General features: G+C 53.2%; 1 protein-coding gene across 8 annotated transcripts in view; it reads right to left on the reverse strand.

The window, feature by feature from the left end:
• Positions 1-24,109, reverse strand: part of KLHL29 (kelch like family member 29) — a 295,708-nt gene that overhangs the window by 131,794 nt on the left and 139,805 nt on the right. For 6 of the 8 annotated variants that reach the window (XM_031684807.2, XM_072938142.1, XM_072938143.1 and 3 more), the window contains one exon: positions 952-1,281. In XM_031684807.2, the coding sequence (XP_031540667.2) occupies positions 952-1,236 (285 nt within the window). In that variant the 5' untranslated portion in view covers positions 1,237-1,281. Of the gene's footprint in view, positions 1-951; positions 1,285-24,109 lie in introns of all 8 variants that reach the window. The other 2 variants (XM_072938147.1, XM_072938146.1) reach the window with 1 other exon arrangement.

Genomic DNA, 24,109 nt, shown 5'->3' on the forward strand with positions numbered 1-24,109 from the left:
CCCCGCCTTTAATTTCTCTGGCAACTTTTATGAAAGCAGGAAAGAAAAGACTAGACACGCGCACACACACACGCATGCACGCACGCCGCCCTGAGAGGGTTTCTGGGAGGCGGCTCTGAATGGCTGGCAGAGGCAAAGGTGGCCTGCAGAGCCCCTGCTTGCCCAGGAGACAGGATGGCAATGAATGGGCTTCCTGCCACCGGCCTGGGCCCCGTCCCTCGAGGGGCTTCGAGCAGCCTGGCGGGGACCAGCTCGGCCCGAAGCCAGGCAAGAGCCTTGGAGACATTTTCATTTCCATGTCGCAGCTGGTAACACAGCCTGCTCTCTGCTTTCGTTCCCGAGGCTGGAGCTACTTCCAGAAGATGGTGAATGACCTGAAACTAACACCCCTGAGGCCTGGGTCCCCGAGGGGATCCTACTGGGACCTCCTCCCACAGACTCCCGGGCCGCCGTGTCATCAACTGTAAAGCGGGTGACAAGTACTGATGTCAGGGCTGTCTGAGGCTTGGAGGAGATGGGGACGTGAGCATTCTTAGTAGTAACAGTGGTTATAAGTAGCAGATTTATGACCACTTAGGACTTACTGCTGATCAGTATCTTCTTGCAAACCCAAGTCACGAGTGCCCCCATGGGGACTTGCCTGGTCCACAGTCACCTATTTAGGCAACCTGTACTGCCAACTTGGAGTCTCACTGTCATTTCGCTGATGAAATGCCTTTAATCAGCATAGTAGGACAATGCACGGCATCTGCATCTTTGTACTAGTTAGTCACAGAGAGAGGCACTATGGAACATAAAACCATGCCAACTTTAACTTAAATACTGGCCCGGCCCAGCTCCAGGGACACCCACACGCTGGAGAAGGCAGCCTCCAGCGCTCAGGCTGTGGAGCCTGCAGGGAAGCAGGGCCCCTCTGACCGGCGCCTGTTCAGAGAGGACGGCAGCCCTTACCTTGGTGGTGATGGCGGAGGCAGAGCTGGCCACGAGGCTGGTGATGGCCTCGCCGCTGCCGGTGGTGCAGGGCGCGGGGGCCGTGGCGGGCGTGGGCAGCCGGGAGGGCACCACGGGCAGCGGCAGGAGGCCCGGCCGGGCGCTGAGGCTGCTGGCTGTGCCGCTACTGGCTCCGGCGGTGGCACTGCAGATGCTGGTGGTCCCATGCGTCCCGTTGGCACTCCACTCGCGGCGGTCCCAGCCCACTCGGTAATCTCTTTCGAAGCGGCTGTGGTGCCGGGACATCTCGGTGGGCCGCGGCTGCTCCTCACGGGGAAACAGAGGCCGGACCTGCTGGCACAGAGTGGAGAGGAGGGCGATTTAGACAAGCGGCAGCCCTGCAGGCATGCGAGGAGGACAGCAACGGCCGCCAGCATCTATTAAGCACCTTCTCTGTGTGCATAAAAGGGCTCTCGAACATGAGCTCATTTCATATTCACAGCAAGCCCACAAAGCATGGATCATTAGCCCCCATCACAGACGAGGAATAAATGATTTGTCCAGGATCACATGGCAAAAGTGTAGTCAATGAGATTTGAACCCACTCACAGTTTAAAGTAACGCTTTTCGTTCTGCTGCATCACCTTGTCCTGGACGATGCAGGTGTGTGCCTTTCAGTTACAACTGGGGTTTCACCCCTCCATCCCCACTGTGCAAACAGCTCAGCCCTGTGATGAGGCGAGAGCATCGACGTCTGTAGGCTCACTTTGTGGTGGACTAGGCCCTTGACATAGATCTCATTTGATCCTTAGAGTAGCTGTGAGTTGGCAAGATCCCCCCCCCCGCCCCTTTACGGACCAGGGAGCTCATTGAGAATAAGTGATTCCCTTGAGGTCAGGGAACTGGAAGGTGAGAAGGTGGCCAGGATCTCCGGCCTCCAGACTGTAGCTCAATGCAAGACTCAAGTCTGAGAAGGTGTTAAGCCTCCGGGAGTGAAGAGTTCTCCTTTGTCACCTACAACTCAGTGGATGGCGCCAGAGTCCCCGGTGCTCCCTGGCTTCTGTTAACCAGACCATCTCCCACACAACACTCCTGAATATCCAAACATAAGGCCCTCAGTGTTGTCATGGGGACCTAGACACACCAGATACTCTGAGGGCCTCCTGCATCACCAAGGATCGCATTTTGCTCAGCACGACAATGACTTGCCTGGCTCCCTGCCAGCCACCCTCAGTCAGGAAGGAGGTAAAGACACAGGAGAGGCTGTCTCAGCCTGAGAGGCCCCAGCAAGGCAGAGGCAGAGGGGAGAGAAAAGGCAGTGCCAAGGCACCGACGGGCGGGTTAGGGTGGAGTCTGCTTGCCCACCACATCCCCAGCCCTGCCCCGGCTCAGGCACGGTGTGCTTCTCTTTGACATGTTTCCATTCCCCACGCATGCGCTGTCTGGGGTGTGAGCTCTTGGAGGTCAGGGACGGGTCCTGGCTCATTTTCCCATCCTGCCAGTCCAGCTCAGTCCAGGGCGGCGGGGTGGGCTCTGGAATTCCTGGCTAGTGAACAGACAGACCACTTTATTTTTAAACTTTCTATGAAGCCTGATTCTACTCTGGTCTTTGCACATCCAGACCTAGTTGCCAACTTCCAGGACCACAGAGCCAGAGCCTGGGCCAACCCAACCCAGGTTGTGGCTGGCAGGGCCCTGGCAGCCATTGTCCCCTCCTTTGACACTGTCCCCTCTACTGAGCATCTGGAGCAGACCTGAGCCCAACCCGCAGGCCCACCGGAAGCAGAGCTGACTGCACCTCTTAAGTTGGATGGTGGGCTCACTGTTTATTTTATCACTACACTTCACGGCTTACACAATGCCACAAAATTATTTTTTTTTTTTTACATTTTTATTGATTCATAATCATTTTACAGTGTTGTGTCAAATTCCAGTGTTCAGTACAATTTTTCAGTCATACATGGACATATACACACTCATTGTCACATTTTTTTCTCTGTGATTTATCATAACATTTTTGTCACAAAATTATTTTTATCTATTCAATATTAACATCATGAAAATAAAAATGAACTCCCTTTTGATCACCCTCACAAACTTTTCCAACTGAAGTTCTTGGGAGAATTGTCCCCGCTTGCCTCTGGTCACTGTCCCTCCTCCTGCTCACGTGGTAACCCGCTCCCCTGTGGCTCTCACTCCAGCCAGCCCTCAGGGGTCACTCTCACGGAGGTCAAGAACGATCTGCTTGCTCAAGCCAGTGGGACATTTACTCCCGAGCCTACCCTGACTTCCCCCGACTTGGTTTGGTTGAGTTCACTCTGGAAAGCTCCTCCCTCGGTTTCTGTGACATCACGCTTTCACTTTTCAACCTCTCTCTGCTACACCATCTCAGTCTGCTTTGCAAGATGATCTTTCTTGGCTCATCCTTGCGAGCCCCTCTTTCCTCCTCTTCTTTTCTCACCCCACACGCTCTCCCTGGACGACCTCATTCAGCTCCACCTCTTTAGTGATGACTCCCGAGGCTCCATTTCCGGTTCCCCCTTCCTCAACGCCATGCCCACCATCCTACTGCCTGAAAAGTACCTAAATATTATATGTCCCTAAACTAACCATTGCTCTTTTGCTCCAGCGCATTCTCAGGAACTCCCTCTCTCAGAGAATGCCACCCGCATGTCCTCAATCCAGCCCCATGGCCCACAGGGGGGTCTTTGAGTCATTGCTCTAGTTGTTTCTCAAACCTGCCCCCACTTCCATCTGCACATCCACTCCAAATCATGTCTCCTTCATGGGTTATCTCAACCAGTCCTCTGTTCCCAGCCTCACCCTTCTAATCCATCCTTCACCAACTGCCCATATGGCTTTTTAAAGCACAAATCTGGTCACCATCCTTTCCTCTCCTGCTTTAAATCCTATTCATCAGAAATATGGTCCGGAATCCTAAGGGTGGCCCAGAGGACAGTTTCTGAAGGCATCGGTGTCCTCTCTCGGCTCTGGGATAAGCCCAGCCCATGCTCCTTCTTTGGCAGAACTGTCTCCCCCCTCCTCTGGCTAAGTCCTGTGTGTCTGTTATGACTCAGCTCAGGCACCGACTCTTCTCAGGGGTTGCACTGACCGTCCCCCTGAACTTCCGTGCACACCATCATCCCAATAACGATGAATGGCTGTTGTATGTTTGCTACCTTGAGACTAGGCTCCAGGCTCATTGTCTGTAATCCCAGCACCTAGCCCTTCTACCATAGAAGGGTGTTCAAGACACATTTGCTGAATGAATAAACAAACATTCATTTCTTCTTAATTGCATAATGTTTCAGGAAGGGACAAATATTTATGTGAAGGGAGAACTTCAGACACAAAAACCTTGAGGCTTCCAGCTGGAAATTCTGTGTAGGCACCAGAGTCAGGAAATGTCCTGCCTTCCCAGGAAATCAGGACTGGAGTCTCCAAGGACGGCTCTGTAAGGAGAATCTGCGTATCCAGGGGCAGCTAGACCCCACAGCTTAGGTTCCTGTCGCCCGAGATCCACCTGCCCAGGCAGGGCTCTTGCTGATTACCAGTACCCTGGAGCAGAGATGATGCTCCAAATTCACCACACCGCATCCTCTCTCTGCATACCCAGGAAGACCCCTGCAGCCTCCCTTGCAGTTAGGTTGGGATCATGCACCGGAATCCAGGCAGATAGAATGAATGGGGAGCTGATGAAGACCACTTTCAGAACTGGTCCTTTAAAAACATCTTTTACAACCCTGTAGTTCCCTCTTCTCACTTTGGCAACCCCGGAGGCCATGTCTCTCAGCTTGTGCAGCTATCTGATGGAAGACGGTTGCTCCCCACCCCTAGCGTTGGACTTGGCACGATTGGGACATAAATCTTTATCATGTTAAGGCACTGAGATTGGCAGTTTATTTGTTACCTACGTCTAGCCTAGCCTGATTGATACGCTAAATCAGCCCTTCATTCCTACAAAACAGCACAACCTCACATTACTGTCAGGGAATCCTCTCCTCCCAGCTGGTGATGGTGGAGAGGTGGGGTGAGGGGCTGGCACTCGGGTGCCCAGCAATCCTGCGCCCCTGAATGTGCCCGGAGGTGGCAGAGCGGGCTTGGGCTCAGGTCAAAGGGGCCTCTGGCCCCAGCGATACCTCTGATGCCGATCAAACCTCTCAGCTCGCTGGCTCCAGGAGCGCCGACGGACCACACTGGCTCCCTCGTCCTCACAGCCCCACAGCTGCGCCTCCGGCCGTCCCCTCCCCTCCCTGTCTGTCTCTTCAGGTCTCCCGAAAACGCCAGAGAGGAGGTGGTGACTCAGGCAGCTGGAGGCCACACAATCTGGTCTCAGCCGCTTTAAAGGTTTTCAAAACAAAGGTCAACTATTTGCATGCCAGGTTTGGGTTCGACTTCATTCCTCAATTTAATTTTCCCTTTCAGACGGAATGAAAGGAGCGTGCTGCCCAGCGTACCCTGGTGAGACGGCAGACTGCCAGCGCCAGAGGTGGCGACTTCAGTATTTCCTGCTGGGCTGCAGCCAGCGTGTCAAAAGGCCCCGTCCGCCCACACGTGCACCCAGGACGGTTGTGGGGGCGGCAGCAGGGAGCGCTCGCTGGGGCCGGAGGAGGCCCCCAACGCACCAGGCACCTCAGATGAGACGGGTCAAGCAATCCGACACAACGTGTAAAATGCCTCCTTGTGCAGGGGCGCACCTTTTCCTGGCGGGCTGCCTGTGAACTGGCAGAGCCTGGCATGGGGCCGTCACTGAGAGAGGAGGGGGTCTCACAGTGCCATTCCTGAGTGTGGGTGGCTGCTTATGAGGACCCAGGGCCCACGCCTGGTGGGGGTCGTGTGTTGCCAGCACCTTTTAAAATATATGTACATGTGTGAGGAAAAAGCTCGAGGGTCTAGAAAATCTTATACTTGTGGGTGGAGGCAGGTCAGGCCAAGGTCCAAGGCAGAGACGTTTTGGTGCAAGTCCTGGATTAAATCTGAAAAGTCTCCCAGAGGCGGGAGTTTTATGTGAGAGATTTGCTTCTGGCTTCTGGGATTCTACGTGGCAAAGCTGTTTCTCCACCATGAGTGCTGTCCTCTGCACTGTCCCAGGAGGCTGGGCTGGCAGAGAGGAGGGAAAGGTGACTTGGCCCTTCCCTGGGGTGGGCAGGGCCCCATTTTTGCTTGTCTGAAATCTCACACTTGCATGGAACCTCCTGGTTCATAAAATGCATACCCCTCCAGCCTCTCACATGGTGGTCCCAGGTGCAGACATCCAGCTTTCCACTTTTCAGAGTCAGACCCAGACTCAGACTCAGACTCAGAGAAGCTGAGCCTGGGCCCGGTGCACCACTGAGGAGGCCAGCCCCGGCACTGGTTCCCAGTCCCTTCTTTCTGCACACACCTCTCCTCTCCCAGGGAAGAGTGAGGGGAGTGGAAGCTCTGCTTACAGAATCACAGCAGACATGATGAATGGGGGCTGAGCACGTCACTCTGGGATGCTCCTGGTGGGCCACAGTGCTGCTCTGAATGTACAACCATTGGTCCTGCACACCAACTCCCATTCCGTCCCCATCTCCCCATTCAGAGCCACAAAGGCAGAGCCTCAACATACGCAGGCACACCCCTGGGATCTAAGGACAGGGTCCCCCAGCACCCCAGAAATGCAGCAGGGCCACACTGACCAGCTCTGGGGAGAATCATGCCCGTCAAGCCTGACTACCTCTTGTCCGAGATGATCCCTCAGAAGCGACCGAGGCCACCCTGGTGTGCCCAGTAGCATCCCGTCGGCTGTGAGGAAGGCCTTCTGCCTTTTCCAGGTCTCCTCTCCAGTGGAGAGTGAAGGGTCTGTCCTGCGGGCCCCCACTCCTGAGGGATGAGATGCAGGCCCCCGTGATGGCTCACCTGCTCACCACAAAGGCTGCATGCTCCCGGGAGGGCCCCTGGCCCGGGGCCTCCACACACGCGCTTCACCCGTGGGCTCCCCTTCCCTCAGGAGTGAACGGAAGTTGGCTTCCCTGCCTACAGGGCGCTGGGGCAAGTCTTCCTCCCGCAAGCACCACTAGGGCTCCAGGCTGCGGAGGGACCACCCTGTCCCCAGGCTCTCTCAGCTCCCTTGGAGGAGACGTCCGGGTGGCTAACTGGAATAAAAGACAAATGACAAGGCTGCGCAGCCCCTGACTTCCGGCTCCTACCCTGCACCGCCACCCACTGCCTGTCCCCAGAACCCACCTCCCTGCCGCTCTCCTCTCGGCTCCTGGTGCCCAGACAGAAAGCACGCCCGGGGCCTCCACTGGGCACCCCACCTCCCTCGTCTCAGTTTTCCTGCAGCCTCTGAAAAGGACTAACTCCCTGCTTAGGAGAGAAGCTGCTTAAAATTTGATCCAAAGTTTTAGGTGTTGTTTATCTTATCTTCACATTTTCTATAACGTGGTTAGTTAACTGTAATGGTGGAAAATTTACGTCTCTACTTGGGAGTATAGGAAATAGGCTGGTACGACTGAGCCTGCCCTAGGAGTCCCGCCCCACTGGGCAATATGGGCTCCGGCCCAGTCAGTGCCTAGTTCAAGGTCTAGTTCAGACCCTGGAGAACCCTCACAGAGCTGGACCCTTTCATGCTGTGCTCAAGTCAGACCCCAAGAGCCGGGCAGGCCCCAGGTGTTCGGCACCTCCCTGGCCCTGCCACGCAGGCTGGCCATTGAGTGGCTGGGTTCCGGGGCCTCTCTGCAAAGGGGCCCACACTCCTTGCTCTGTTTGGTGAAGCTGTACCTAACTGCCTCCCTGAGTCTGAGTGCTGGGCCTGTCCCCTCTGCTCTGTCAGCTCCGAGTCCTCGGTGACCACTCCAGGACTCAACCTGAGGCCCCTGGGCAGTAGAAAGAGGGCCAGGTGGGGAGTCAAGAGGGTTGAGTTTGAACCCCAGCACTACCCCTTACTAGCCCCGGGAACTCAGGGAAGCCTCTGGTTATTCATCTAGAAAGTGCAGATGGACAGCTCTGCCTGTCCCCAGGGCCACTGTGAGGACCAGACAGTAAGTCCTGGCAGCCCTCTGTGCACAGAGTTCAGATCTGAAAGTTACAGGGAGGAAAAGCATGAGCCCATAACCCCAAGGCCAAAAGGAACTGGGCAGGTTTCCGGGTGAGAACGAAGGAGGCTGTGAACTACGAAGCTGTGCGGGTCTGGTGTCTCACGGACTCCCTGAGACCCGCTGTGCTAGGTGGCCGGAACCCTGCAGGGTGCTCTGTCACCTGGGCCACCGGGATACAACACAGTGGGGTGGAAGGCAGGCCATCTTTGCTGAACACCCATGACCTAGGCGATCTCCTATCACCCAGGGCCTTCCCTGATGGATGGGACCCTTCCTGCAGCTCAGGGGAGCAGTCCAGACCTGGAGAAGGGGAGTGAGCAGACACCAGGCTGTGCCTCTGTAACTCAGTCGCACATACACTTGCTGGACACCAGATGAGCAGCCCTGCCTCATGAACTTGCCTCAGCATGAATAACTCATGAGTAAGCAATCAAGCATTGTGAATGTGACAGTCCTTTCCTTAGTGTTGTCCACGTGCAGCTGGGGCACAGGGCCCACTGTCCAGGAGCTCACAGTCTGGCACGCTGGGCAGCCCCAAACTTGCCTCAGGATGGTGGCGCCTGGTGTCCTGGGACACGCTCCGTGTCCCCCACTATTGACAAGCCCCGAGTGCATGTGCTGTCCCCAGGATCACAGGTGGCTAATGACCCTTCCCTCATTCCTATCATTAAGGCATTCGGAGGAGTGGGCGCCGGCTGCGAGGGCCCGGAGGCGTGATTAATCCACAGGACGGTGGGGGAGCTGCGCTGCCTCCAGACAGGGGGCTGAGGAGGGAACCGCGGCCGCTTGGAAAATGTATGATTCCCTTGTTCGGGGGAGACATGCTGCCAAGTCGGTTGGAACAGTCCATGCCCATCTTTCTTATTTTCATTTCCCTCTCTGCATCTTTTAGTCTTTCTTCTGGAGCAAAATAATAAAGAGCAGCCGGGACACCATCTTGGCAAATGCAACACAAAGGAATTCTCCGGGCGCTTCTGGAGAAGCTAGCTTGGCCCTGGCTTGGCACAGATGTTAGCAGGAGCCAGGGATGCCCCGCAGAAATGCCTCCCTGGTTCCTGGGGCTGCCTCTGCTCCCATCAATCCCCGGCCCCACAGAGACCTTACTGACTCAGAAGGCTCACTGCTGGCTGAGGCTGGGGGGCAGGCTGCTCCAGCCCCTCCGGTCGAGGACTGCTCTGAGCAACCCGCTCTTCTCCGAGAGGTAGGCTGACCATCCAGCGATGGGCTGGCACGTTCCGCCCCACTATGGGAGAGCCACTCCTGTAAGAATGCACTCCCTCCAGACAGGACCACTCTCTGACTGGGCACAGGCTAGGCACCAGGGACAGGACTCAGGAAACGCTCCCAGATCAAAGTGGCAAGCCCTTTCCAGCTCAGGACACATCATGAGGCAAGAGAGGTGCCCAGGGTGAAAAATGCAAGGCCTCCCCGAACCCACCCCGGGGTCCAGCCCTGAAGGCAAGGTCTCCTAACAGATTTCCTGGTCCGCCTCACCAGTCCAGGCCCTGCTCCTGGGGGAAGGTATTCCTCAGGGAGGAGCTGGTGCTCAGCATCTGAAGTGGATACAAAATGTGTGGGTAGTGGGGCCAGGTGTAGGTGCCAGCCTAGACCTGGGGCCCCATTTCAAATGCTTTGGACCAGCTCAGAAGCCATGGAAGCTCTGGAACATTCACAGGCTAATGCTGGCAGAGTGACTTGAGGTGCGGTTTCATTGTTAGTCCCTTTCCTTAAATACCCCAGTGAACTGGACACAGCCATTGCTGTCACATTTCATGCCTGCTCTGAAAGAGCTCTCCCCTTCCATCTCACCTTGTCCAGTCAGGGCAGACCACCGTCCTCCTGTGAATATCATTCAGGCCCAACCATTACCGGTAACTCACTCAGCAGGGCCCGTGTGCCGGGCTGGGGTCGCTCGTCCTAGCCCCACTACTTAGCTGCTGGCAGCTTCCACCAAGACCTGCTGCAGCTCCAGGTTCTCAACCCAACCAAGCCTCTACCAGGCCCTGCAGGCTTGGGGGAGAGGGAAGTCAGGGATGTGACCGCCCAGATCAGAAACCAGGGCAGTGAAGTCTGACCTCTGCTTCCGCTCCCCAGGTGGCATCAATCTCTGTAACAGATGGCTTTAGGGTGTCATCTTTATCTTTAAAGGGAGACAGGGAACCTGCTTTCTCCACTGCCAGCTAAACCTGCGTATATTTCCTAAGTTTTGGCTCATCCAAAGCTTTGGGGGAGACACAATCCAGCAGACCCTGGACCAGTGGGTGGACTGGCTCAGGGGAGGGGGGAGGGTCCTGCATTTAAGGACCAGCAGCGGTCGTGGCAACGATAGCATGGCCTTCTGGGGCCGCAGTGCTTACCCTTCACAAGGCTCTTCAGAAACACCGCATCATTTCCTTCTTATAACATCCCAGTGGTGTAGGCAGAGATGTGCTGGCATTGGGGACAACAGAGAGGAAAGGATGAAGATAGGGGCTAGGACAGTAGCCTAAGCGCCCCCTACCCAAGTGCAGCCTTTCTGCAGCATGGGTGCCACCTGGAGGCTTGTTGGAATGCAAATTCCAGGACCTGCCGCAGCACTACTGAGTCAGAATCTGCGTTTTTCACAAGACCCCCCAGGAGGACTTGAATGCAGGTAGAGCCTGAGACATGCCAGCCTAATAACTGCCCGCTAGCAGGACCAGAATCGGCCCTAGGACCCAGGCATTCTGATGCTCCGGCAGCGCCTGCTGCTGCACTGTGGTCCTCAGATGGCCCTGGGGGGCACAGGTGTTTTGGAGAAAAGCCACAGTCCGTAATTACAGGGCTTAATACATGACCTAAAAAGACAAATGTTGCAAAATGCTTTTCTGATGATAGGTTTCCAGAAAAATGCCACCGATTCCTTTCCTGGGCACAATTTCTTACGCAAAAAGCAATCTCCCTGCCTCAGAAAGGTGGTATCCAGCACCTGTGTTAGAGGAACAATATTAAAAGAACAAGCCTCCCTTCCTCTCCCTTCCCATGTACACCTCTGCTCTGAGACATTCTGGCTGTGGGTTTTGATGTAGTGATTTTTTTTTTCCCTAAAAGGCATATATGATTCAGAGACTTTTCTCATGGGACTAATTGACTAGGCATTTGTGCTATTGCTACTGGTGTAAATCATTATAATGGTGATAATGAAATATAAAAAAGATATTGGAAATGACAACTGGCAGCATAAACTGAGCGAAGAAGGGAGGCGTGTCTAAATTAGGGGCTCATAAACATCAGGATGGATGAGGCAGGTATGACGGAGGGGTTTGGTTTGACGGCACTGAGGACAATTATTCGGAGTCATCAGGACGAGTAACCATCTTTGCTCCTTCTGACTCTTAGTTCTTGGTGGCTCCGTGGAGAATGCAAACACTCAGCCTTCTTTCCCACGGTCCTGCAAACACATGATGGCAGAATTGGGAGCTAGACTTTGCGGTTACCTCCCTTCTCCAAGCAGGCCTCCGTCTCTCTCGCAGGCCGCCTCCGGCACGCCTGATTATTCCGAATCTTGCAGAACTGACTAATTCAACGAGATCCCTCTTCGCAGCAAATGGTGTTCATCAATGACCCAAGTTGATGGATGAATCCCACTCGGTGCCTGGAGCCAGACCCAGCAGCAAGAGTTGCAAAGAAAGACGAATACATGCTCTCTATTTAGCTGCCAAAATTCTCCTGCAATTTGCTTTCTTCTAGACAAGAGTCGATTCAAAAGTCTATTTGGAAACATTAGGGAACGGCTGTCACATGGCCGGCAGATCATACTGCCTGTGACAGGATATTATCTTCCTTGGGAGAGACTTGACTGCTTTTTTACTTCACCGAGTAAATAGCGTCTAGGCTGATGGCTGCAGAATTGCTCCGAGGGCTGGGGACATTAAAATCCCTGTCCAGAGTGAATGCAGAACCAACAGCCACTTCAGCAGCAGGATTTGTGCAACCTTCACCGCCGCTGGTGTGAGCACGCTGCTCTCCTGTTTCCATCTCTGGGGGCTCCTGCTTACCCAGCATCCCTCGCCAAGGAATCAGGAAGTAGCTGGCTTCCTTTTCTGGGGCTCCTCCTCCATGAGACAGGACTCTGTGCCCCCTTTTCCCTCCCAAGCAACCCTGTAGACATGCCCTTGATTAATCCCTGTTCTGCCTTTTCCTTGTCAAATCATAGCACATTTACTGACCACCTCTTGCCCTGTTAGGCCTGGCTCTGTGCAAGCTCCTGAGTGCAGGCAAGGATGGGGCAAGGCTCCTGCTTTGGGGAAAAGTAGGGCTGGTCAAGAGGAAAGCACACAGTAGGGATACAGAAAAGTACAAACGTGCCTGGCTCAAGGGCGGGAGTGCCTGGTCAGGGCAGGTCAGGGTGGCCCTGGAGCCCAGGGCAGGCAGCTTCCTGGGGTGTCATTCATTCCAGGGAACAGACTGTACTGGAGCTAGGACACCGTGAGGGCGGGCATGTGGGAGAGGAAATAAATGTAGCGTGCCCAAGGATGGAAGTCGCAGCTTTGCCTGCCGTGAATCCGGCCTGCTGAGCTTACCCCATACGTGGACTACAACACCCCTCCCCAACACAGAGGCCCTTAAAAAGCCTTCCCTTTAGCTTTAGGAGACGAGGGTCCACAATGCTCACTGGGGTTTCCTCCACGATCAGCAGGAGAGGGGAGGACTGTTTTGGGTCACTTGGGAGAGAATTGTGCCCTGGTCCTGGCCACCGACCCCTTGTTTTGGCCACTCTCTTGCTGACCTCTCTACCAGGGGCCTGGCTTGTCTCAGACCTCAGAGCCTCCTCCACCTTCATTTTGGGAGCTGCTGCCCTATCTTGATCTACTTGCTTCAGATTTTCACTATCTTTATTCTAGGTCTGTACTTTTAATTTAATTTAATTAAAAAAAAAAAAAAAACCCAAAACACCCAGACCAGAGGGCAGCCTGTTGCGAGGTTGTGTGTTTTATCACCATCCAAGCATGCAAACGAGGCAGCCTCTGTTGACAAGTTCACATCTCCAGTGCAGAGCTGGCTGTTTGAACAGCTTGTGTGCAGTAATTGAAACATAGATTTTTTGTTGCCTTTCTGTTTATTTTTAGATCAACCAAGCAGGGACCCTTGGCTTCTAGGCTGCCACTTCACCCCGTCGGGCAGCCTGGGGCTGCTGGCCTCCTGCCCACCAGCAGCAAGGACCACCATGTGCCCTCTGGGGTCCCCCTGTCCTGGGTTTGTCCTGCGTCTAACTCTGGTTTGACCTTCACCATGACCCCCAGGGCTAAGGGTAGGGAAGCTGATGAATGTAGGTTGCCTGCTGGCTGTTCCCTACCCCTCAGGTCCCTGCAGACTGTATCCTTATAATGATGGACTCTCAGAGCCACTCTGGAGTCAGCCACTCCCCTCAACATTTGTTACCCGAGGCACCGAACACTGGGGCTCCAACAAAGGAAGGGCCACGTGGCTCAGAGAGGCTGCTCTCAGGGCTAGTTTTTACTCTTAAAAAATGATGATTGCTGCCACCTGGATAGCTGAGTTACACTGTGACAATAAGCAGCCCCCAGTCTCGCAGCTCAAACTACATCGTGTGCTCTTTGCTCTTGCTGCCTGCTCACCACTGGTCACCTGGGAGCCCTGCTCCAGGTCATCCTTCTTTAGGACTCAGGCTGACAGAGTGCCCTGCAGCTGCACTCTGCTGGCCACGGGGACAAAGGGAAAGAGGGTTTGAGGAATCAACACACTGGCTCTTAAAGCTGTCCCTTAGAAGGGACCTGTGTCCTCTCTGCTCTCAGGTCATTGGCCAAAGCAAGCCACGTGGCCGTGTCTAACTTCAAGGGGGTGCAGGAGTGCCACCCTATCATATGCCCAGAAGGAGAAAGGATTTTGGGAAAGAGACAGTGAGGGAAGGGTGGGCGTGTGTGTGTGTGTGTGTGTTCATGTGCGTGTGTCTATGGAGTGCCGGGGCTGAGCTGAGCCCTCCTCCTCTGAACACTGCAGCGCCCCTGAATCCCTCCCTCACCGTCAGCCACAGTCACTTGGCACACTATGACTTTTGTCTCTCCAGCCCAGAAGGCTGGCAGTTCCCTGAGCTCAGAGCCTGCCTTCTCCTGATCTCACCATCCCAAAGCTTGCTCTAGGCTGGGCAGAGTGTATGGGCCCAGTAATATTTACTGGGCTGAACTGTCCCACGGACTGGGATGTGAATGACAAGGATGTGACAGGTACAAAGGTCCTCAGATCACTTTCTTCTCCCATTGGGGTATCTCCACCTCTGCACGGCTTGAGGCCTTACCCTGTGCCACCTCTTTCTGGAAGCCTTCCTGGACCACTCAGATGGCAACCACAGCTGCTCTGGGCCTCACCCTGTACTCAGCACTGCTCTCTTTTTATTACAGATCCTATGAAGTGATAGTCATGTAACAGGTTTATTAAATAGACTGAACTCAGTGGGATATTAGTAGCAAACAGATTTCTTTTTCTCCCACTACTTCCCTTCAAACCTACCCTGTTGGACCCAAACAGCTTTCTGGGTGTCACTCGGGTACTACTTCTACTACCGAGCGCTGACGCACTGAGCATTTACTGTGTGCCTGGCACCGCACTGAGGGCTGCCCACGCGTCAGCTCTCTTAATCCTCAGAACAAACCTAGGAGGAGGGTGCTTGTAGAAACTGAAACACGGAGAAGTTCAAGTAACTTACACGTTTAAGTAACCTACGTGGTCACACAGCTGAGTCATTGGCAAGGTCCACTCTAAAAACAGTCTCATCCTCGGCTTCTCCATAGCCAAGTCCAATCTTTTATTGGAATTTTGATCTCATATCCAGTTCAAAGCTTCTCCCCTCAGCCCAGCCCCTGTTGACTCAGGCTCAGAATCCCATAATCGGGGGGAGGGGGCACATGTGACACTCCAAGTGCTGCCTCCTTCCCACTCACTAACTGCTGCTTCTGGCTTCCTCAGAGTGGCCAGAGGGAGGCTGAGAGGACAGAGGCAAGGTGTGACCAGAACGCAGCAAGTCTGGGGCAGTGGCCTCCGGGTGGCAGAGATCCAGTGGACACCACTGGGGTTCTTTGCTGGAGCTGCCGAATGGTCAGGCTGTGCTCAGGTGCTCCCTGCAGAGCTCTGACAGCTCACGTGCTGCCAGGCTGTCCACAGCTCAAGTCTGACTCCCTCATGCAGTGTCCACTCTAGAAGTGTCATGGTGACTGGCCACCTCCGGTCATGCAGAGTCAGGTACAGTGCTGGTGCCTGGTCACATCTTCCCAAATGCTCTGGTCTCAGAGGGCACCAGGTCCCATGGAGGGAAGTCTTGAGTTGATGGCGGGTGGGGGCATGTCCCCAGAAGTGGGGGGAGACACCCCGCACTCCTTCCTCAGACAGCGCTCTTCTCGGGAAGGATGGTCCTTGTAGTCATCACAAGGCTTTTCTAACTTTTGGGCTGTGGGAGGTAGGAGAGGGGTCCTACCCAGCTTCTGTTTTATTGTGGGGGTCCTGAGCACCTTTCAGCCTCATCGGAGGCTCCAAGACAACAGGAACGGTCAACCCTAACATCTCATGAAAGCTGATTCAGTCCTTCTCCAGCTCAGTTCTTGTCTCCAAAAGGAAGCTGTCTTGATAATGCTGGGTTACTCTGCTCCTCACACTTTGGCCCCGCTCCCCTCCAGCCCTTGTTCTGCACGGCCCCATGTGCCTGGTCACACACTGAGTTCTGAAAACACTCAGCACTGCCATTCCCCATTGGCTGCCTGGGTGGAAACCCTACTTACAGCCGTCAGTCACATCATTTGTCCCCAGTCACATCTGTGCAGACCCCAGCTGCACTGGGCTCAGTCCCAGGGTCTACTGAGGGCAAGGGAGTGGGCATCACAAGGACAATTGGGGAGGGGAGAGTCAGGGCCACTGAATGGGTGTTGGAGAGTTGTCTGCAGGCTGGATCTCAGCTGCAGCAGCCCCTGGGAGAGGGAGGGAGACGACCATCTGTTCTCGGCTCTGCCCAGCCCAGTCTGCACGGACAGGCAGTCCATTGACAGTGGGCTGGCCTGCAGTGGGCCCCCAGAGCAGGGCTGACTCCCCACTGTCTGGGGTTCAACAAAAGATGCTACAGAGGTCTGGGCTTGGATGGGGAGGGAGGGAGTGTCTGCCTGAGGTTGGGGGATTCTGGTGTCAGATACCAGCCTGACACTATCAGGACGGACTTCTGGGGCCAGAATAAAAGCAGCTCAGTACTGCTCAAGCCAAGTCTTCCTGGCTGCCCAGAAAATCACCTGCCCCCAGGAGCAGCGTGCTCACCTTGCAGCCTCCTGGGCTGCTCACCTATGGGAAGTGCCTGGTGAATCTCACCGTGAAGTCAGAGACAGAGGCTGACACCCCCTGTGCTTGCATGGGTGTCACTCTTTATGCCCCTGAGCCTTTGCTGGCATCAGCCTCCTGAGCTGGGGACCCCTCTCTGTTGTGTGGAGCCCTCCTCACTCAGCTGCAAGGAGACAGCAGGGAGGAGGGCAAGCAGCGCCTGCAGTCTGCCTGTCGCTCTGAAAGCCACTTTAACTGTGTCAGTCATGGCATGGCCTTTGTTTTATAGGGGGAAACTGAGGCTCTGAGATGAGATGGCTGGCTCAGGGCCACAAAGGGAGGAAGTGGTGGTGCCAAGAAGAACGCTCTTGTTTTTGGCTTTGAGGCCAGTGCTCTTTCCACATCCCCTCTGGACCTCACATCTGGACACAAGCTCTGTGAGGCCTGGCCCTGTTGATCCTCTGCCTCAAACTCATCATGTTTCTCATATGCCCCACCCCCTTGACTGACAGCTGTGAATTACCTCCTGATTCCAATCACTCCTCCCCGTCTCCATCCTGGCCACCCTGGTTTGAGCCGCTGTCACCTCTCACCCGTATTTCTGTCGGAGCCTCCTAGCTCCACTGCCTCCTTCATCTCTTGCCCTCATTCAGTGTATTCTCCACACAGCAGCTGCAGTGATCCTGCTAAAACCCGAGTCAGACCAGTTTTCTCTTCTGCCCAAGTCCCTGCAGTGGCCCCCATCTCAACCTGGGGAAAAGCCAAACCCTTACAAAGGTCTATAAGGCCTGGGGCCTGCTTCTCTCTCCTGCTTTATCTCCCCTCCACCCTCAACAACTCTGCTGTGGCTCCCTGGGCTCCTTGCAACTCTGCCGGTACTTTTGGCCCCTCCTACCCCAGAACCTTTGTACCTGCTGCCCCCTGCCTGCTCCACTCTTCCCCAGGCACCCCCATGACTAGTTCTCTGCTTCCCTTCAGGTCTCTTCTTAAATGCTACCTTCTCAGTGAGACCTTCTCTGACCATCTTATTTTCACATGCCAAGCTCTTTCCCTGTTCTATTTTTCATAGCTCTTATTGCCTCCTTTTAGACCACATAATTAACTTAGATTTCTCTGTCTCTCCCACACTGGAATGTAAGTTTTATAAAGGCAGCGCCTTACAGATATTGATTCATTTACTCCACAAAACAATCAGCTATTACAATAGCTATCACCATTTTCCAGATGAAGAAATGAAGGCACAGGCAGGTCAAGCAAAGTGCCCAAAGTCACCCAGCTAGGAAGTGGCAGAGCCAGGATTCAAACCCAGGCAGTGTGGCTCTCAACCACCACGCTCTCCCATTGCCAATTCTATTCACTGCTGGATCTTGGCTCAGACTGCACCTAGCCTCTTATAGATGTTCACTGAAGAATGAATGAATGGGAACGCTGCAGTCCCATGTCAGTGTGGCTCCTACAGATGGAGAGATCCTGGATGGAGGACTCTTGTTGTCCCCTCCCATGCTGCCCCACTCAGCAGGCCGCCCACACCTGACGGGGGCTGGGTCAGTCAAGGTCAGTTAAGAGAATGAATCTGTCCTGAATCTTAAAGTGGTTCCGTCTGCCCGTGGCCACAAGGAAGAGACAGGCAGGCTGGTTGGACAAATCCTCTTTGTCAGAACTATGGTCAGACCACACATGACGCAGCCTGGTCCTGACTCCTCTCCCTTGTCCAGTGCCCTCATGGGGCCCTGGAGAGTCTGCTGGGTGGGTCTCAGAGCCACATCTTGGGTGGGGCTCCTAGCTCCAAGCTTCCTATTCATAACACATGGGCACTGGGAGCACTCGGAGGGAACAGCCAGTGCTCCCCCAGGGGCAGGCACATCCACGACACAATTCCTTCGAGGAAAATTACTCGGGCAGCCATTTATTAAAAGACAACTGCTCCCGAGGAGGCCTTTGGGCAGTGGAAATGCCAAATAGCTTTGAAGCGCGGGCCGTCCCCAAACCGATGAAGCAGGCTTCCAGGCACTATCTGACTTTTAATCTGCCTGCTCTTTCCCCATTTGGAAGGTCTAATGAAATGTTACACCGCAAGGAAACAAGGAAATAAGTAGCTTCAGAGGTGAGGGACACGTATTTAATTTCTTGCCTTGGTCTGCTATTTGCATAAACCTCAAGGGAATAACTGGTAGAGGAAAGAGAAGAAAAATAACAGTATCTGCGAGGCTCTGGGGCCAGCTGGGAGCTGCGTGAGCCACTGCACCTTGTATTTAACCCTCTCGGCTGGCTGAGGGGGAGTGTCTTGTTGGTGTCTCTGTGACAGAGGCCACTGGTAACTCCCCAGGTCTGTGCCCCCCTCTTTCTTGGGGTCCACGGTGGGACAACACCCCCTTATCTCGCATGATTCTAGCTGGGGCCGTGTGAGTGATGTGGGCCCCCCGGGCTGCAGGGTTACGAGTGGGGCTGTCTCTCTCTCCTTCTCGTCCCTCGTCCCTCGTCCTCTGCAGGAGTCAGGGACACACGGTGGAAGGAGACTTGCTTTGGGTTGGGGATCCTAATCTTGAGGGTGAATCCCTGAGGATACAGGCAGGAGATCATCCCTGCGGGATGGTCCCAACTTTGCCTCCACCCTGGGGCGAGAAGTCAGGCTTCCCAGGGACTGGCTTCTTCCAAATGCCTGACTAGCTCTGGGCGTGGCACTTGCTTTGTAGGAAAGGGCAACTCCAGAAAGCAAGACTCAGCAAATCAACTAGTCAAACCCTGAGATTGTGCCGCCCCATCAGAGCGCAGGTGCCACATGGAAACAGAACGAGATCAGGATGGCGGGGTGAGGGGTGGGGGAGCCTCCCCTGTCATTGGCAGGAGTGTCCTTGGATACACGTGCCTCCAGACAGACAGCTCTACTGAGGCTGAAATACGTCCTCTAGACGACGAGTGAATTTTTGTTTCTTAGTGAACACATGCACAGAAAAAGATGTGATTGAAGAAAGGATGGAAAAAGGACGAACTAACTGGGGAAGAAATACGATTGCTGAACTCCGAGAGGCTATTTTAAACCAGAGATTAAAGGGATGGAAATTAAAACAGAGCAAAACAAAACACCTCCTGGCCCTGGCTGCCTGACAGAGGCCTTTAGTCTCCTTAACGCTGCTTCCTAAGGCCACCAGCATGGCGACATTGTTGACAACACACGGCCCACACCTCAGCCACTCCCAGGAGTGCTATTTTCTTCTCAGGATTAATTCTTCAGTTTACCCGACAGTTCCTGCAGCCGTGCCAGAAACCCAGAAACAAGAGCTTCTGGTTGGAAGACACACCTGCTGTTTCCCAGAAGCTGGACTTTGGGCCAAACTCCACACATCCTTTTGCACAAGAAGAAGGCACCAGCTCTGCTGAAGTCCACTGGGAGTACCAATTATGTGGGGTTTTTGGCTTGGACTTTCTTAAAAAAACATGTTGTCCAGGAAAAACTCCGATTTTTTTTCTTTCCGTGTAGGGGAAGGCCCAGTCTTCCCTACTGTGGGTCTCTGTCCTGTGGGTCTCCTTTATTTCTACATAGAAGGCTTACTTCTGACCCTCCTGGTCACCAAATGTGTGTGGGGTTTCCCCACCACAACAAGCAAGTCTCCAAAAGCAGCTGCAATTCAACTCAGTTCTGACCCTTTCTACCTGGAGACAGCATTCGGTCCCATGGGTCAAGCTCCATCCTATGAGACTAACCTCCTTACCCCCAGGTCAGATGCCAGTCGCAAGTCCAGGCTGTCACTTGTGCTTCTGACCGACTGGCTTATGGATGGAGGTTCCCAAGACCCCCTGCTCAGGTTCGATTAATTTTCTAGAGCAGCCCACAGAACTCAGGCAAACACTTACACTCACCGTTTATTAAAGGATATGACAAAGGATACAGATGACCAGTCAGATGAAGAGGTACACAGGGCGAGGTCTGGGAGGGTCCATCCCCGTGGAGTTGGGGTGCATCCCCCTCCTGGTGTGGATGTGCCTGCCCACCTGGAAGCTCCCAAACCCTGTACTGATGGGATTTTATGGCTTCACCATGTAGGCGTGGTCAATTATCAACTCCATCTTCAGCCCCTCACCCTTCTCAAGAGAGTAAGGGGTGGGGCTGAGAATTCCAAGCTTCTACTCATGGCTTGGTCTTCCTAGTGGCCCGCCCTCATCCCTCATCTAGGAGCCATATGGGAGCCCACCCAGAGTTGCCTCTCTAAAACAAAAGTCATTCTTATCTCCCAGAAAATTACAAGGGTTTCAGGAGCTCTGTGCCAGGAACTGGGGGCAGAGACCAATACATATTTTCATTTGTGAGGGGCTTGAGAATGCACAGTGAATGCACAGTGTCTGAGACCAGGAGTCTGGGGAGAGTTGCTGCCTCAGACACCAGAATGACCCGTGTGGCTGGTCAGCTCCTGTCTTCCTGTCCCTCTAATACAGAAGGTGCACAGAGCTGCTTCCAAACTTACAGCCCACCAGCCAGCCCTGGAAGCCATGCCGTACTCTGCCAGGGACTGTGAGGGGTGTGGAGATGCCCTCGAGGATCCTCTGTCTGGCAGGGCTGGACCAATCCTCAAGGGGATCTTAGACCAGCAGACAGAGAGTGGTGCTTCTGCTGGGCATGAGTGTGAGCCCCTTGAGTTCTGGGACCTGGTTCTCTCCTCTTGCCTTCCCCACAGTGTTAGCTAAGTGTATGTGCACCCATCCTTCCATCTATCCATTCATCCCTGCACTCACCCCCTCCTTCATCCCTTGATTTATTTATCTGCCCATCAATGCATCAGCTAGTTGTTGAGCATCTGTTTAGATGCCTCGCCAGACATCAGGAAGATTACAGGAAAAGGAGAGAAAAATTCTGAGCAGAGTTCCATAATGAAATCTGTTGTTGTCTGCTATCCATTCCCTGCCGTCATGTGATAATAGAAGATCTCCCACGTGGGGCCCATCAGATATTGTTTGGGTGTTCTGACACACCACTGGGGTGAGCACGTGGCCAGGTGAGGCAAATCAGAGTATTCTACCCTTTCGGCTGAAACTCTGACCGATTCAGGGTCCATGGCCCAACTCTCTTCAATCTATGAACTCAGAAATCAAGGTCTCTCTTCCCTTGGGATTATGAACAGTGCAGATGTAGTAAGCTGGAACAGCTCCTGGCCACCTTTCCTGGTCACAAGGAGGAAGCCGTCTGCACAGCAGAGAGTGAGGCCAGAGAGAAGCAGAGACAGGAGCCTGACAAGAGTTCTGATATTACAGGAACTCCCCAGATTAGGTCCAGTGGAAGCTGTTGTGAAACTTTCAGTTACAAGAGCTGACACCTTCCCTTTTTGGCTTAAATTAGGTTGAGTTGGGTGCCTGTCTGCTGCAGTCAAATGAGTTCTAATATGTTCTTACACACTCTCAGAAGAACTAAGTTCTGTGTGGCTTACGATGAGGTTCGAGATGTAAGGAAACGTCTTTGTAATTCTCTGGGAAGATTCAGAGAGGAGGAGGGGCGAGGGCATAGCTCAGTGGTAGAGTGCATGCTTAGCATGCATGACGTCCTGGGTTCAACCCCCAGTACATCCATTAAAGAAGAAAGAAGGAAAGAAAGATACTCAAAAATGAAAGAACATTGTGAACCAGCACTGTCCAACAGAACTTTCTGCAATGATAGAAATGTTCTATAAGCCATGTTATCCAATATGTAGCTACCAGCCACTGCTGAGTATTTGAAAACTGGCTAATAGAATTGAGGAACTGAATTTTCAATTTTATTTAACTCTCATTTAAATAGTGTATCTGGCTAGTGGCTACTGTATGGGACAGTGAAAGTGTGGACAAAGGCCCCTGGTGAGAAAACATGGGGAAGAGTGAGCACTTCTGAAGGACTAGGGGCGGACATGAAGGAGATGGATTGGAGGTGGAAAACTGGAAACAGGGAGCTCATCTGGGACACTGATGCAAACAGCCCAGTGGAGGACTGATGAGGGGCTGAGCTGTGGCAGAGGAGATAGGGAGGAGCCAGGAATGAGAAGCTACAAAGGTGTTGGGGTTACAGCTCCCAGGGGGATGGTGAGAGCATGCACTGAAATGAGGCATGCAGAAGGGAAAGGAGGCTTGCCAGGGAAGTGAGGGTTTGGGGCTGGGATATATGAAATCTCAGGTGGGAAGACATTAGGCTGAAGGTCGTTGAATAGAAAGCTGGAGGCTAGAGACACAAATTTTTGGAGTCATTAGGGTTTAGGAAGTACTTGGTCAAACTGTAGAAAGAAAAGTAGAGCAAGACTAGAACCATGGTGAATACTTCCATAAAGAGGTCAGAAAAAGAAGGAAAAAGGAGAAGAGATACAGGAAGTAACCAGAAGGAGGAAGAATGCACGTAATATAGCATTGTCCATGTTCTCTGGGATGATTAGTGAAAGTCTCATTTTTCTTCCATGCAGACATATTTTTGACATAAGTGAAATTGAGTCCTTTAAGTGTCCAATATTAAACAAGAACAAAGTATTTTAGCTCTTCTAAAGACAAAATATTCTGAAATACACTGCATACTTCCCTATGTGCTGAACAGAGTTGAACATAATGGAGACACTGGGCTGTTAAACAGCATCATGCTTAGAACTGAAGGACCCCACCAGGTAGGACCCACTGTCCCAGCGGTGACCAGACCCAGACTGTGGTGCTTCCTAAGTGTACATGTGGAATTCCAGAGTTTTGCAGTTGCTTCATCTCCGATTAGCTTCTAGCAACCATTTCTTGCTTCTGTTATCTTTCCCCTCTCTTTACTCTTGCCAGATTGGGAGTTTGCAAAACTTGCTTTGAATTTTGAATCCAGGTAATCAGTCTTTTAGGCAGTTCATATTTTTTAAAAGAACAATTCTGAATTAAAGCCCAAGGGATTGATGATGAAAGAAAGAACAAGATTTGGGTGCACACACTTGGTGATCCCTATCCACTCTGTCAGCTCTTCAGGTCTTTTCTCAGTCTAGGCTCTGGGTGGGAGAGGTTTCCAGATAAGAGAGAACCGGTAGAAAAAGCAGAGACCCCGACAATCTTGCCACTGAGGACCTCTTACTCTGACAGAGATCAATGGCACACACTGTCACATCATCACAAATGTGGAGGACAGACACTATGCACTAGAGTTAGTCAAGCTGTAGCCCAGGCAACTAACAGAGTGACATATCCCACAAAGTGTCCCTCCCCAGAGCCATTTCTCACGCGCATTCCCACAAAACCACAGGCACCCTCCTCCTAGTGCCTGGAACGAACTTTTCAGGCATGAACCCAGCTTCCCGCATGCCAGAGAGCATCAGGGATCTGGGTAGCAAGGCGCTGGCAAAGGGTGACTCACAACCTACTTGCTGGGGGTCGAGGCCAAAAGCTTTAGATATCTTGGTAAAAACACAAAACAGAACAAGAATGCAGCCAAGTGGATATGATGGAGAATTAGGGATTCCAGTTTGCACTCAAACCACTGGCCTCCTTGCCAGTGAAGCTGACTTCAGGCATCTTTCTTTCTCCACGTGTGGTCCTAGGACCAGCAGTGCCAGCATCACTTGAGAGCTTGTCAGAAATGCAGACTCCTCATCCCAGCCTACAGAAGCAGAATCTGCATTTTAACAAATCCTCAGGTGAACTGGGTGCACACTGAGAGCACGGCCTTGCTCACCTCATAATCTGTTTAGGTGATTAAAGAACTGTACCAGGAGTCAGGAGAAACCTGGGTTCCTGCCCTAGTTTCGCCACTTATTGGGTGCTGTGAATTTGCATAAGTCCTTTCTCCTTTCTGGCCCCTGTTCTCCCAACTGCTAGCTGGAGTCCAGTCCAACGGGCTCAGGGCTGCATTCATGTCCTAACTGTTAAAGCAAAGT

This window comes from Vicugna pacos, chromosome 15 (assembly GCF_048564905.1).
Source record: "Vicugna pacos chromosome 15, VicPac4, whole genome shotgun sequence".
NCBI classification, from domain to species: domain Eukaryota; kingdom Metazoa; phylum Chordata; class Mammalia; order Artiodactyla; family Camelidae; genus Vicugna; species Vicugna pacos.